Source organism: Diadema antillarum, unplaced genomic scaffold, assembly GCF_040938485.1.
Source record: "Diadema antillarum isolate AM-2024a unplaced genomic scaffold, OU_Dant_1.0 seq00000098_RagTag, whole genome shotgun sequence".
NCBI classification, from domain to species: Eukaryota; Metazoa; Echinodermata; class Echinoidea; order Diadematoida; family Diadematidae; genus Diadema; species Diadema antillarum.
This window is the reverse complement of record NW_027271187.1, coordinates 225,344-240,841: the sequence shown is the minus strand read 5'-3', so window position 1 is coordinate 240,841 and position 15,498 is coordinate 225,344. Positions and strand designations below refer to the sequence as shown.

Sequence of the window (15,498 nt, the reverse complement as noted above, 5' to 3'; positions counted from 1 at the left end):
AGTATGTATATATAGGTCTGTTTGTCATGGTGGAAGTATACAGGAGCATTATTAAGTATAAGGAAGTATTGAACTGTGGTTCATGATTGATATTACCCTGTGAATATATAATGTTATGAGAGGTGGTTATAATGTCCCCTTATAGATCGACACCGACGAGCTGGGCTCGACGGAACCATCGTTATCTCGACGGCATAGCAAATACGCTCGGCGGAATCACCGTCAGGTAACTCAACGGCATCATACTGACGGCATCACCGTTAGCTCAACGGCATCTCGGTTAGCGTGAGGGCAATTCCCGCTACCCTGACAGAATTCCCGTACCTTGGTAGTCCTCCGGTGCAAGCGGTGGCATCTCGGTCGACACGACGACAACTCCCGCCAGCCGGACGACATCCTCGACATCGCGATTATCCAGGCAACTTCTGCATTACCGCACAGACTAGTTCACACCCCCCCCCCCCCCATTCCCGTCGGACAGTATACATTGAAACCACACGTGCGCACAGTAAAGTATTGAACCACAGGTATTTTATTCAACCCGGGTCTAGGATGTGTTTATAAGATTAGTCTAGGATGTGTTTATATGAGGAAAGGATTTATTAGCATATTATATTATCTCATTGGATTGCTCCTGAACGTTTCTATAATTTCTTTGGTGTAAATACGAACGCAGTTGTAATAGTTTTTTTTTGTGGGAAAGTATTGTAAAAATATATTTTTTGTTCATTAAGTCTTGTTGGAAAAATAAATAGCATAAGAGCTGCATTTTTTGTGCAGTAAACTCACGAAGTGTTGAAGCGTATTAATTACAGTGTATCTCATAGCAGAACCAGACTTATCGTCAGTCGTAGATAAATACAGATCTTAGAGCTGACATAAATGGCGACCACGAAGGGACATTTTTTTTTTCTTTCATTGATAGGTTAGGTTAGATTGAGAAACTGGTAATTATATGGATTTGGTATGTGTTCCATTGTCTTATGTTAACCAAGTTTTGCATGTTCTCACCAAGAAATAGTTACAGGGTGCACGGAGACTTCGACTGCTGCAGTGCCATTTCCAGTTCTGATACAAGCATCGTTGCCAGTACTCCTGTGCCTGCCTAATACCGCTGTGCTGCGTTGGGTGAGTTTATTGCTGGGGTTAACATAATGGATAGGGACAGGTTTATAGAACAGGGTAAAGAGTTTGGACTTAGTGGGATGGAATTAAAGGAGTATGTAGACACGTGTGTGCGAGAAGCGAGAGATGAGAGAGCGGCAGCTAGAGCTGCAGAGGCGGCTTTGAAGCAATCAGAAACTGATTTGATAGCCAAACAAATTCAACTCGAGGAACTTAGGAAAGAGATAGGAACGTCCAGCAGTGCGACTCGGGTCACACACCGGCCAAGTGTTCCTCCTCTTCCAGTGTTCCAAGATGGAAAGGACGACATAGACGCGTATCTGTGTAGGTTTGAAAGACACGCTACCAGTGTAGGATGGGATCAGTCAGATTGGGGGATAGCTATATCAGCCCTGTTGACAGGTAAAGCTCGGAGTATTGTGTCTCGACTTACGGTATCTGAATCTATGCAGTATGAGGCTATCAAGAAGGCGTTACTCAAGGGATACGACCTCACTGAAGAAGGGTACAGGTTGAAATTTAGGAATGCAAAGATACATCATGGGGAAACGTACAGTCAATTTGCTGATAGAATCGAGAAATATTTGGATCGATGGGTTGAACTTAGCCCATATAGTGATGATGCTGTTGGATTAAAGAATCTCTTTCTGCAGGAACAGATTCTAGAGACATGCAGTAAAGAATTACTGATGTTTCTACGAGAGCGGGGACCGCAAAAGCTTCCAGAGTTGTTGTGTCTGGCGGAACAGTACCGGGAGGCGCATGCAGACCCGAGACTCCGACGCATGAAAGAGAAACGTCCAAATGGAGCCCAGCCGTCGGATAGTAGCAGTCCAAAAGGAGATGCACCTGTGAAAGGCAAAGCACCCAGCGAGGGAAATGCTGCACCAGGGAAGGTGTGCTTCAGCTGTGGGAAAGCCGGACATTTCTCCAGGGACTGCAGAGCAAGACGAGTGCGGTCAGAGAAGGCTGCATCCCTCGAAGACTCACCGAGAGGAGACCCACCTAAGGAGGCAGGTGGGGAGTCACCGTCAACTAGAAAGGGGAGTTCGTCAACTCACCGTGACCAAGGTGCGATGTGTATTGTGGTACATAGGTCGCCGGTTGTTGAGCGAAATCTCACCAAAGACGGAAGCGAAGTGAAATTGGCCTGTGGAGGTACACTACCTGTGCTCTCTGCTGTCGCGTGTGGTACCAGTGAAGGGAGGATGCCAGTCTGCAAGGGCATGGTCAATGGCAAGCGAGTGGACGTGCTGCGAGACACGGGATGTTTGACTGTGGTAGTGAGACAGGGCCTTGTGAAAGATGAGCAACTCACCTCAGAGGAGAGGACGTGTGTTCTTATTGACGGGACTGTCAAGAGCTTCCAAGTAGCCCGCGTAGAGCTTGATACGCCCTACTTCAGAGGACAGGTGGAGGCACTATGCATGACCAGGCCTGTGTATGACGTCATCCTCGGAAACATACCTGGTGTGAAGGAGCCAACCAATCCCGACCAATCGTGGACACCTCCAGAGCTACAGGCACATGCAGTGGAGGCAAGAGGACAGAAGGAGCGAGCAAGGAGAACTCAGCCATCACTTATCGTACCCAAACCAGTAGAGGATGTGGTAAGTGTGAACAACCTTAGCAAAGCACAGGCTGCCGATACTTCATTAGCACCCGTGAAGCAGGTTTTCAGACGGGCAGAACGTGCAGGAGTCCTAGACATTGCCTGCACGTCAGTGGTTGATGACAGCACGGATGAGAGTGAAGATGAAGGGGAGGACAGAGTCAATTCAAGACCAAACAGCGAGCTGTTACACCTCCCACCACTCACTCCATCAGAGACGGTCCGAGATGTACCGATAGGACCAGAGCTGGATGACAATCAACGCAATGATGTAGAATTTCTTCTTCAGGAGTACAAGGAGGTCATGACTGATATGCCTGGACAGACGAACTTGGGGAAGCATGACATTAGGCTGGTGGACAAGGAACCAATCAAGAGTAAGCCGTATCCCTTACCGCATGCTCTGCGAGATAAGGTGCGGGAAGAGGTGCAGAAGATGATAGATCTGAATATCATTGAGCCATCATCATCCCCGTATGCATCCCCAGTGGTCATGGTGAAGAAGAAAGATGGTGCGATACGATTTTGTTGTGACTATCGTAAGCTGAATCAAGTGACAATAGCGGATGCCGAGCCGATTCCCGACCAGGAGGAGATTTTTGCAAAGCTGTCGAGAGACAAGTATTTCACGAAAATGGACCTCACAAAAGGGTATTGGCAGGTGCCACTCGCTGAAGAGGCAAAACCACTGACTGCATTTGTGACACATGACGGCCTGTATCAGTTCCGAGCCATGCCCTTTGGTCTCGTAAACGCCCCGGCAAGTTTCAGTCGGATCATGAGGGACCTGCTCCGAGGTTTGCAATCCGTGGATAACTTCATTGACGACATATTGATCCACACGTCAACCTGGGAAGAGCACCTCGTTGTCCTCAGAGAAGTGTTGCACAGACTGAGGGAGGCAAATCTGACGGCCAAACCTACCAAATGTGTCATTGGAGTCAAGAATGTGGAGTTTCTCGGTCATCATGTGGGACAGGGAGAACTCAAGCCAGTACCAGCAAAGGTAGAGTCAATCCAGGCAGCTGCCAGGCCGAAGACGAAGAAACAACTTCGCTCATTTCTGGGACTGGTAGGATACTACCGTCGCTTTGTGCCCAATTTTGCGGCAATTTCTGCTCCTCTGACGGACAGGACTAGAAAAGGGGAACCTGCTCTCGTGAAATGGGGTGAGGCTGAGGAGATCGCGTTCAATACCTTGAAGCAAAAGTTGGCAAGTGAACCAATCCTCCACCTCCCAGACCTTGAGCGCCCTTTCATCTTGCGTACAGATGCATCTGATGTCGGGCTTGGTGCAATACTGTTGCAAGAACGGGATGGAGAGAAATTCCCGATTGCATATGGGAGCAGAAAACTTCTACCACGTGAGCAGAAATACTCGGTGATGGAGCGAGAATGCCTAGCAGTGGTCTGGGGGACTCAAAAGTTTGAGCCATATCTTTATGGGAAACATTTCCGCCTGGAAACAGACCACCAGCCACTGCAGTGCATCGCCAAGTCAAAGGTAGCAAATGGTAGAATCCTCCGATGGGCTCTTGCTCTCCAGCCGTTCAATTTCTCTATCACTGCGATCAAAGGTAGTGAAAATGTCGGCGCAGACTATCTGAGTCGACCACCCGATTCATGAATTATTCTGTATATAGGTAAGATGTTGTATATATTTCAGGTATTACAAGTTGGTGAGCAAATTGTCACACCGTTGTCATTCTCACTGAGTAATAGCTCATGAGTGATGATTTAGTAGCTGTAGGATATGCTGTCTAGATGTGTGTTTGTTGAGAAGTGTTCAGAAGTGTCATATCACCGAAAAGTTATTAGAAAATTAGATATGACTAATTTCTTGAAGTAGGGGGTGATATGTCACGATGTGACTGAGAGTGCGAGTGTGGAATGTGTGAGATTCCTTTGTTCAGGCAAGCCATCAGGTGGGAAATGGGGACAGGAGGCGTAAACAGCATAGAAATTTAGAATCGGGCAAGCCAGGTGGAGAGAAGTGGTTAGGGAGAAAGGACAGTGTGGAAGAAAGAGGGAGGCTCAGTGGAGTCAGGGTAGAATGGCTAATGTAGAAAGGGAGAGTTGGTAGGAGAGAATAGGTAGTTAGTTAGGGGGAGATAGTTGGGATAGATAGGTTTAAAGCCAAAAGGAGGAATTAGTCGGAAAGAAAAGGGACATGTAATAAAAAGGGGAAAGCTAGTTGGAACCAGTTTAAGCACAGTAGAGGGTGGAGTTATATTAGAGGCGACAAGGAAAGTAAATTTGGAGGGAAAATCAGTTGGATCTGAACATCTGTCAGAGCAAGACATGCTCTTCTAACTCACTGGTGATAGGAGTAGAGAGGTAGCTGATCGGCCTACAACGCAGCGCTGCATTTCAGGCAGGAGAGTCATGGCACAGCAGCCCCACGCATTAGGACAGGGCACGCGCAAGACATGCTGCAGGCACTGACAACAGCTGAAGTCTCCTCCTCACCATTACTTCAGGGTCTGAACACCAAATCAGACGTAAGTAGTTTTGTAGCTGTATTAATTTGTTTTTGCAATATTCTGAGTTCGTCATTATTGTTATATATATATATATATATATATATATATATATATATATATATATATTTGTATATAGAGATTTATGTTATGTTCGCTGGTTCACTATAATATGTGGATTAATGATGTTAAAGTAAAGATTATGTTGTATGTCAGGCTGGATAATAAGGTTGTATAATGAGGAAATAGGATTTGTTTTAGTTTGGCAAGAAGGCAGGCCAAGTCAGCAGGTGAATGTTATAGGTGGAATGTTTAAATTTACAGCGATATTTGTGGATACAGTATATTTTGGTTTTCTATGGTTGTATCAGGAAAATACAATCCAGGTTTTGTGGTTCATAACTAAAGTGAATGAAGTTAGAAGCTTGTTAAGTGATAAGTTAGAATGTAATTTTGGTTGCTGAAGGATTTAAAGGTTAGTTATAATGAGAAAGGGATATATGTTAAGAGAATACAGTTTAGCTGGTTTTTGATTGAGATAGTTTATATGAGATGATCTGTCATGTTTATATGTTAAGTGAGTTATGAGTATATACATGGCGATGGTTTATTTCGGTAGTATGTATATATAGGTCTGTTTGTCATGGTGGAAGTATACAGGAGCATTATTAAGTATAAGGAAGTATTGAACTGTGGTTCATGATTGATATTACCCTGTGAATATATAATGTTATGAGAGGTGGTTATAATGTCCCCTTATAGATCGACGCCGACGAGCTGGGCTCGACGGAACCATCGTTATCTCGACGGCATAGCAAATACGCTCGGCGGAATCACCGTCAGGTAACTCAACGGCATCCTGACGGCATCACCATTAGCTCAACGGCATCTCGGTTAGCGTGAGGGCAATTCCCGCTACCCTGACAGAATTCCCGTACCTTGGTAGTCCTTCGGTGCAAGCGGTGGCATCTCGGTCGACACGACGACAACTCCCGCCAGCCGGACGACATCCTCGACATCGCGATTATCCAGGCAACTTCTGCATTACCGCACAGACTAGTTCACACCCCCCCCCCCCATTTCCGTCGGACAGTATACATTGAAACCACACGTGCGCACAGTAAAGTATTGAACCACAGGTATTTTATTCAACCCGGGTCTAGGATGTGTTTATAAGATTAGTCTAGGATGTGTTTATATGAGGAAAGGATTTATTAGCATATTATATTATCTCATTGGACTGCTCCTGAACGTTTCTACAATTTCTTTGGTGTAAATACGAACGCAGTTGTAATAGGTTTTTTTTGTGGGAAAGTATTGTAAAAATATATTTTTTGTTCATTAAGTCTTGTTGGAAAAATAAATAGCATAAGAGCTGCATTTTTTGTGCAGTAAACTCACGAAGTGTCGAAGCGTATTAATTACAGAAGCGTATTAATACAGATCTTAGAGCTGACAACCCGGTAGGATCTAATGCATTTCAAAACCATTCTATTATCATGTGGAGGGGGGGGGGGGGGTGGCTTTGATCTCCCAGAAGATCTGTCGCAGAGCATGAGGCCTTCATAAAAGAAAACGCATTAATATTCTTTATCACATGAACGACATGAATAGATGTGTTTGTGTCGGATCATTATATGATAATATGGTCCACTTTTTCAGTATTATGCGTTGCAGACAATTTCGACAAACACTCGTGAGAAGGGGATGGAATAAAGCATATTTTCATGCCTGCCTATTACCCATATGCATCTTAATAGGTCAAAGAACTGTGAGCAATGTGAAAGGAGCGCCGATGAAAGCCTGTGGTGAAAACTCGAACGCTGACACGGAGCAAAGATTGTAGCAACTTTTGGTGCTGTTAAAGGGTATCACTCCACCTCCACAATATAGAATAATAATTATAGCCCTATGCTATCAGAACTCCAGATGAAGAGGAACAGATGAAAAGGAGCATAAATCAGAAAAAAAAACCGTTGCCCATGCTTTTGCCTGGATTTGTCTCACGCTGCCAAGCCATTGCCCTGTTACAAGACCGACGTACTTTGCCGCAGCAGCGCATACGTCATGGCCAACGCATAGGGAGCTTTAGATTTTAGACGCGCGGACGTTCAAAGGAAAAAGACATGGTCTGAGCGTGCGCAGTAGCGCACGCTCAGACAAAACAGCGTATTTTTGATCTATGAAGTCTATTCATCGAGCTATATTGTCGAAGCGCCTCTGTTGTGTCCTCGTGGCACATTTAAAGGGATGCTATAGCTTTGGTTGAAATGGGGATTCAGAATTCAACTTCAGTTTTGCGAGATGATTAGAAACCACTCATATGAAATATGAAAGAGCACACAATTCTACGAGGAAATTCTATATTCTATGAAAATCGGTTTTGAAATGGCTGAGATATTCTAGTAGAAAGAGAAAACAAAGGTCCTATAAACAAAAGGTGGGTCCCATCTTTTATCAAGACTTCGTAATCTCAGTTTTCCGTTGATTTCGGATGCCTCAGCCATTTCAAAACCGATTTTCATCGAATAAACTTTTCTCACCTCGTAGAATTGTATGCTCTTTAATATTTCATAAATATAAGTGGTTTCTATTATCTCACAAAATGTTGAAATCTGAATACCCTATCTCAATCAAAATTATGTAATCTCTTTAAGGGTAGTGCCATGGATCACCGCTCTGATGATAATGATAATGCCTACTCTCTGCCGATACCTGCGGTGCTTCTCATGATCTATATAGGTTCATGAAATGGTTTCCCAACATGACGCAGAGTTGGCCTATTCAGTTGTACAAAACAGATTTTCAGGGGGTCCTGCATTTTAATATGGCTATCTTATACTTTGTTGAACATCACGAAAACACGCGGAACACATGAAATGTTATGAATGTACATGAATACACAAATCAAGTTATAAAATACAGTGAATGAAACAATATACATGTATCACGCAGATACAAAATATGAATAGAGAAAATAATTATCATAGTCGCATTGAAGTTGAAGGGGGGGGGGGGGGTGGGGGAGGAACCCAGATGTTTGCATACATCATATTGTTTCTTGTAAATTCTGTTGAAAAAAAGTGAAAATAAAGTTTGAATTTGAATACGCTCAACAAAGGCAGAAAAAAAAGTTAGAAAAAGGAGATGAGAAACTCATCTGCACCCTCTGGATGCACGTAGACTTATTTCCTTCCGCTCAATAACAACAGTTTTTTTTTTTACAAGAACAACAGGATAGCTACTTCACGTGATAACGAAGACGTATTGCTGGGAGTAAAGATGATACTTGCGTTATATTTACTGCAGGTAGTTCGAATGTAAGTAAGTCGGCTAATGTGGTGTCAATTTGTATCTCATTAAACCGAAAACACGTGATAGCAATGTCGTTGGCATGCCGTTCTACCTTTTCTGTGCAAGATATGCCGCTACCCAACAGTTCCGTGCAAAGAATATACAATAGGACCTCGGTTATCCAGCCATCGATTATCCGGAATCTCTGTTATCCGGACGTCGACTGGTTGACATTTGTGTGTGTGTGTGTGTGTGTGTGTGTGTGTGTGTGTGTGTGTGTGTGTGTGAGTGCGTGCGTGTGTGTGTGTGTGTGTGTGTTTTCATGTATTTTCAGTGCCAAACCTCACTCAAAACAAACACACATTCAACCATTATTCAGTTCAATTCAATTCAATTCAAAGTTTATTTCATTTTTTCGACAAAACATAGTATGTTTCACTTCATTCAATAACAGAGAATAAGATAAGTAGAACATAGTGAAATGAAAAGAATACAACAATCGAGGACCTATAATAATCATACATTGTATAATAAGAAAGAAACAGAAGTGATCAAAGTGAAGTACATGTGTACCGTTGCTTTAAGTGCGAAAAATGGAGGGACCCACCAAAAAGACAGAGCTTGTAGTATGTGGGCCCCTCTGGAGAAGAACATCGATGAAAAAATAAATTGAATCACCGTAGATACAAAAAAAAAAAAAATAACAAAGTGGAAGAAGTCTGGAAGCCCACTAAAAATTAGATTAACAAATAAATACATTTTCATAGACGCGAACAAACATGAGACAGGACTAGACAACAAGACAACCACTGGAGAAAAGGTTGTACAGGACAAAACGGGATGGACAAGACTGACGAACTGAAGACAAAATAGCAGACAAGGACGCAAAACAGAAACAGAAACAATAACAGAACAACAGAAATAACATAAACATTGTGCGAATACACCACGGAACATATTCCAGCCATTGCGGCGGATGTCAAAGACTTGTGTCGCGCTTATTGTCCCTGGCACTGAGTGCACAGCAGTGGTTACGGTACAATGCAGTGGTAGTATTCGATGAGTCGCAATATTGATTTGGTTGTCGGTCAGTATTAAAGGGATTGTACAGTTTCGGTTGAGACCTAACTTCAGATTTCTAACATTTTTTGGTGAGATAATGAAAAACCTCTTATGAAACATGAAAGAGCGTGTAATTTTATGAGGAATTCAACGTTTTATTTGATGAAAATTGGTTTTGAAATAGCTGAGATATCCAAAAAGAGCAATTCTAATAAAGTGTGGGACCCACACTTTCACACAATCGCTTTGTTTTGCCTTGTTTTTGGATGTTTCCGTCATTCCAAACCCGATTTCCATCAAGTAAACTTCGAATTCCTCTTAAAATGGTATGCTCTGTACTATTTCATAAGTGTTTTCTTGGTATCTCGCAAAAAGTTAAAAGCCCAATTCTCACCTTCACCAAAACTGTACTATCCCTTTAATCAATTAAACAATACACTAATGGAGGGATATTTTACTTGTATTTCATTTTCAATCCGTATCAATTTCTAAAGTATGAAACATGACAATATCATGCAGATGACTACAATATGAATTAAGTAGTAATAACATGTGTATATGACTAGCATGATATGCTAGAAATTGCTGTATGTGAGCACATCTCTCTTATCCGGCTAAATCTGGACGCTCGCCGGTCCCGACGTGGCCGGATAATCGAGGTCCTACACTGCAAAAAGTTCGGTGTTAAATAGTGAACACCGAGCTGGTGTTAAATTTTCGGTGCTCATTTATGGTGTTAAATTAACACCTACGGGTGTCATTTCCAAATTTTAAACTGTTTTTTGAAGAGTTTCTTAGTAACTGCACTTCTTGTTGATTTTTAATTTAAACAAGACGATCAAGAATTTTACATTAAAATACTAGATTTTTGAAAAAATGTGAAAATGAATTTACACCAAAGTAACACCAGCTGGTGTGGTCCCTTATTGAAGCTGGACGGGTGTTAAACCATTGATATTAACACCAGCAAATATCAAATCAACACCATGTGGTGTCATTTTTGAATTAACACCAGTACAGTGTCAAAATACCACCAGGTACAGTGTCAAATTAACACCACGAAGTGTCAGGTGAACACTTTTCAACACCATCACAGTGCATTTTTAACACCTGTTGGTGTGGTCCTTTATTGAAGTTTGATCGGTGTTAGATTTGACACCCGTGGTGTTAAATCTAACATCGATGTTTTTACAGTGTACTGTATACTTGCGGCCAGACCGACTCCCTGCAAGATAGTTTAATCATGATCTAACATAATCTTTCGTGACTTGCGGCAGTAAAAAATCATTACAATGCGCTGCTGGTCTGTGTGTACATAGCTGTCTATCTATCACTGAGTAAACAGAACAAGTGACTTCCATAATTACGTAACCACAAAATGGTCATTTTTCTTTCACTGCCTTGGAGCAAGATGGCATGTCAGATGAATGAACCAAATGGGATTGGATATCCTATATTGCATAATATTATAGATTATGAGTTAATTACCGAGTTCATGTTTAAATCATGGGACGGGGAGAGGTTGAACTCTTCAATTTTGAGAAAAGACCATGAACTTTGCAACAAACTTTGACTGTAAAGACGCTTCCATTTGTTGCTCATCTATAGTTAGATTAGGATCATAGATTAGCATTGATTTTGTTTGAGAACAAACAAGGCGATGAGGATATCACCGTGTCTTCTCATGCCTGATGGCACAACCGTTGTAGCCAAGGAGCCTCGAACCAAAGGGATCGTGGTTAATATGATTCGTGGTCCACTGAACTGTATAACATCTCCCAGTTGAATGGAATTACAAATTTCTTTAAAGCTGCAATGATAATCCATTCATTTTGTTCTCAACAAACTGTCACAAAGTATGCCTATAAAGATATTGAATTAAGTTTCTCTTGAAGCGTCATTATGTTACCATTTTCTTACTTCGATTACCTCCATCTTGCATGTGTACACCTGGATCAGCTGGTTACTATCTTTTATTTTTGATAATGATAATCATACAAGTATATACATATTGTATATATGTGTATGTATATAATATATATCTCATGATTATTAAGAGTTTGATAACAAAACGAGTTATCTCCATTCACGTAGGAATGAGATATGTGAGATTAAAGCTGCTAAAACAAGGAAAATAATAAGAATATATTTGATGCTTTTAATCATAACTTCAAGAATATTCCTAATTTTGTATCAAGTCAAGGTATCACGGGAAAGGTTTTATTTTGTTCTGTCTGATGACGGACTCACTTTTATGTATTTGAATATGGCGCTTAAATCCTTTTGCAATAAAAATTTGCATATTTTATAAATCATATAGTATAGCCAATAATGTATTCCCTTGCGCAATTGATGTCATTCTTGTTATTTTTTTTTGTACATTAGTACTTACCTCGGCCGTTTCTTTTTTTTTTCTCTCAAACTTATGTAACATGCACTATAGTTCTTTGGTCTCTTTTCATGGAAATCCTTCCTCTGGTATTGTCTGTATATTTTTTCTTGCCTATATACTCTTATCTTTTATAGTGTTGACCATGTAATGACTGTTCCGTTGGTCTACTAGGTACTCAACTTTGTTGATTAAAGGCACTGAATGCTTAAAAGCAAACAGGAAAGCGATAGCCTTTTTGCAGCTCGCTGTAGTTACACATTCCATCTACATACTGACATTATGTTAAGGGCAGTAACTATTCCCCCTGCTTTCTGAAAGCGGTTAGTCAAGTGCTCATTTTGCTAGAAAAGGTGAAATCACGTTTAATTTTCTTTATATTTTCTGGTCACTTCCAATGAAAATTCGTCCCCTGGGTACTGATCTGATTCTCCGTATGTTTTCCTACACCCGCTGTTATCTGGAGTACTCTGTACTATGTAATTGCTCTGTTCTCTTCAGTATTCATGCAGAGTGCTCGACTTATCTCCCCAAATACTCCCTGTGACCGTGTGTATTTGCACTGAAACCATTCTGCCTTTCAATTCAAAGCTAATTCACACATTTTCTTCCTGAATACTCTTTGACACGCATACTACATCAATGGCAGCCAGTATTCTTCGTATTCTTCGCACCGCATTACAGCATACAAAAAAAAAAAAAAAATTCCAAAGGACCAGAAGCTACTAGTATTCGAATGTATTCTCCTAGAGCTCCTTTTACTTTACAGCTCCTTTTACTTTACAGCAGTGACAGCGTGTATTGAGACCTACGTATGTTGTGTGTTTTGTCAGATTTTATTTGAATAATTCCGTGATGGAACTCTGGTAATGACCTATTCGTGCTCTTTCTTCGAAAATGAGAAACAACATTTCTGATGAAGTTGTTGCACAGGTGGCCAAAACATCTCTCCGTATGAGAGTATATAGGTAGTAATCTTTTAACCTGTAGTGATCTTTTAACCTGTCAACAGGTGACGCAGAGGGATATCCTTCCTCTCAACTTTCCACCCGTCTGTCAACTTCAGCTCCCAACAGTCTTCGTGAGGACTCCGAACATATTTTGAAGCCCACCAGCAGAACATTCCACATTCAAAATAGATCATGGAAAAGTTCTAGCCATCACTGAATGGAAACAAGTGCTTTGAACCCGATGCAGCTTGTGTACAAAAAGATTCAGGGTGACCGCGTACGAGGACTTATAATTATGTATACACTCTACACTGTATTTCCACCCAACCCCAGTAAATTGTCACCATAAAAATACTTACGAATACAGTGCATTCCTAAACAACGGTTGCTAGAACACACAAACCCCCGCTAGCACATTGCGATGTGATTCTGTTAGCTCTACTTCAAACATGTCAAATGGGATGATCCTATGTTGCAGAACTAAAGTATATATAGCTATGTACGCTTGTATGTGTTTCAACAGGAACGTCTGCCCTGAGATTACACAATCAAGCGATTTGAATAGATCATCTCTTTAACCGATGTCATTACATGTATTGTTGTAAGAAAACAAACAAACAAAACACGCATAACATGTTTAGATGCTGAGCAGCATACTTATCACAGCAACTGACATAAGCAGAATTGTAAATATGTGCATGATAGTCGGCTTGCTCATTATATCTACTATAAGTCATTTGTACGGTCGCGGTAAGTTGGAATATACGGGGTCATCACAAGAGCTGGACTCCCACGAGTCATATACAGCCCATAAGACATAGACCCCACGAGCTAGACACCATGTTAAGCAGGCCCACTAGCTACAGCAAATAGAACAGACCCTTGAACCAGACACTAGGAAAATAAGGCCCATGAGCTCAGCAAAAGCTAGATAAAGCCCACAATTTCGACACTACGTACGCCCCGTGATGTAATAATACATGTCGAGCTCGTAAGCCTTTTGCTCAGTGACGAACTCATGTGCCTTATTTGCCTATTGTCTATAGCTCGTGGACCGTACAGCCAGGTGGGCCTTGTTTCCTTTTGTCCTTAGTGGCTAGGTCGTGGGCTGTATAACTCGTGAGCTGTATGATGACTCGTAGGCTGTATGATTCGTGGGGGTGTGTCTAGTTCGTGACGTGCACCTGTACAGACATAACAAATGGTGCGACTTTGTGAAGACATTTTGAAATTTTTGAGGGAAATGTGTGTATTGAAGAGGTAGTATCATTGCCAATTGCCGCTGAAATTTTGGCACCGCCCAGCAGTTTTTGGAGATGTCGAGTAGGCTATAAAACCCGAGTCGATGCCCTGTCGATTTCCCGTCGGTCACCGGTCGATTTCAGGTAAACAATACTACGAGTATGCGAAATATGGGATATTCTCCGCACAGAGACTGAGCAGTCACCAAGTGATGACCCATTCGTGCCATTGGCAACTGGACGATCTCCCACCGACCACCGGCCGATTTTTACGAAATCGCTCAGCGACCGACGGCTGATCAATAGGTCATCTACCAGTGTCCCGTAGGCGTACCGGCGGCCGCCAATTTTCATCAAATAAACTTTGAAGTCCCCTTAGAATTATATGCTCTTTCATATTTCATAAGAAATTTATCATCTTTAAAAAAAAAGATATAAAAAATCGTTGGAAACCTCAAACCTCATCTCAGCCGAATCTGTACCATTACTTTAATGCTTTAGATTTCAATGTTTTGTTCTCACTAGTTTTCAAATTTTAGATTTTCTCACTTGAATATTCATATATTTGCATGAATATTCGTGATATATGCCATTATTGGTCCTATGGAGGCCCATTAAATCCCGACAAGAATTAACTGGTATCAAATTTTCCAGTTTGATTAATGATATAAGTCTACGAGTGTTAAGAAGCAACCAACTGTTTACACGCACACACACACACACACAAACACACACACACACACAGAGGACTAGCCCTACAAAAACGCATCATGCTCCCTGCCTGCCCATCTGTGCCCATGCGAAACCCAATTGCCAAGCCCATGTGAAACCATGTCGGTTTTCCCATGTCTGTCATTGGCTAGCCCACAAGGGCCCCTTGAAGGATGACCCGCAAGTAGCCCTTGCCCAACTCCAACCCGGCTTACCCATATTTTACCCATGTTTACCCATATGGACCCTACATGGGATTGCTGGCTGGGAAACCACCATTCACCATTTGTTGGAAGGAAGAATTGCTCGGATAAGATGAGGAGGATCACAAAAAAGAAGAAGAAAATAATGAAGAATTGGAGGTATACTGTGAAATATTTTTCTCCATACTAGCCTCATTTTCTCTTCCTCCCCCTTTCCCCATTTTCCCTTCCCATTGACATTTCCTACAGCTCCACACTCATAATATTTTACAAGTCCTTTTTAGTCTTAATTATACAGTTTACATAAAACCTGTGTGAGATATTATATACAAGATTACTAATAGTAAAAGAGTATAAGATTGCAGAAATGCGTCCAAAATAAGATAGATCATGTTTTACGCCATTTCCATTCAAATCAAATAAGACAGCAA

At 41.7% G+C, this 15,498-nt stretch overlaps 1 protein-coding gene across 1 annotated transcript; it reads left to right on the top strand.

The window, feature by feature from the left end:
* The first annotated feature begins 1,154 nt into the window (after positions 1 to 1,154).
* Positions 1,155 to 4,364, top strand: LOC139726746 (uncharacterized). Its single transcript, XM_071637740.1, has one exon. It carries the CDS (start codon positions 1,155 to 1,157, stop codon positions 4,362 to 4,364), a length of 3,210 nt encoding a protein of 1,069 aa, XP_071493841.1.
* The last annotated feature ends 11,134 nt before the right edge of the window (positions 4,365 to 15,498 follow it).

What these genes read in the sequence shown, in the direction of transcription:
- LOC139726746 (XM_071637740.1), top strand. Translation starts at nt 1,155, where the DNA reads ATGGATAGGGACAGGTTTATAGAACAGGGTAAAGAGTTTGGACTTAGT.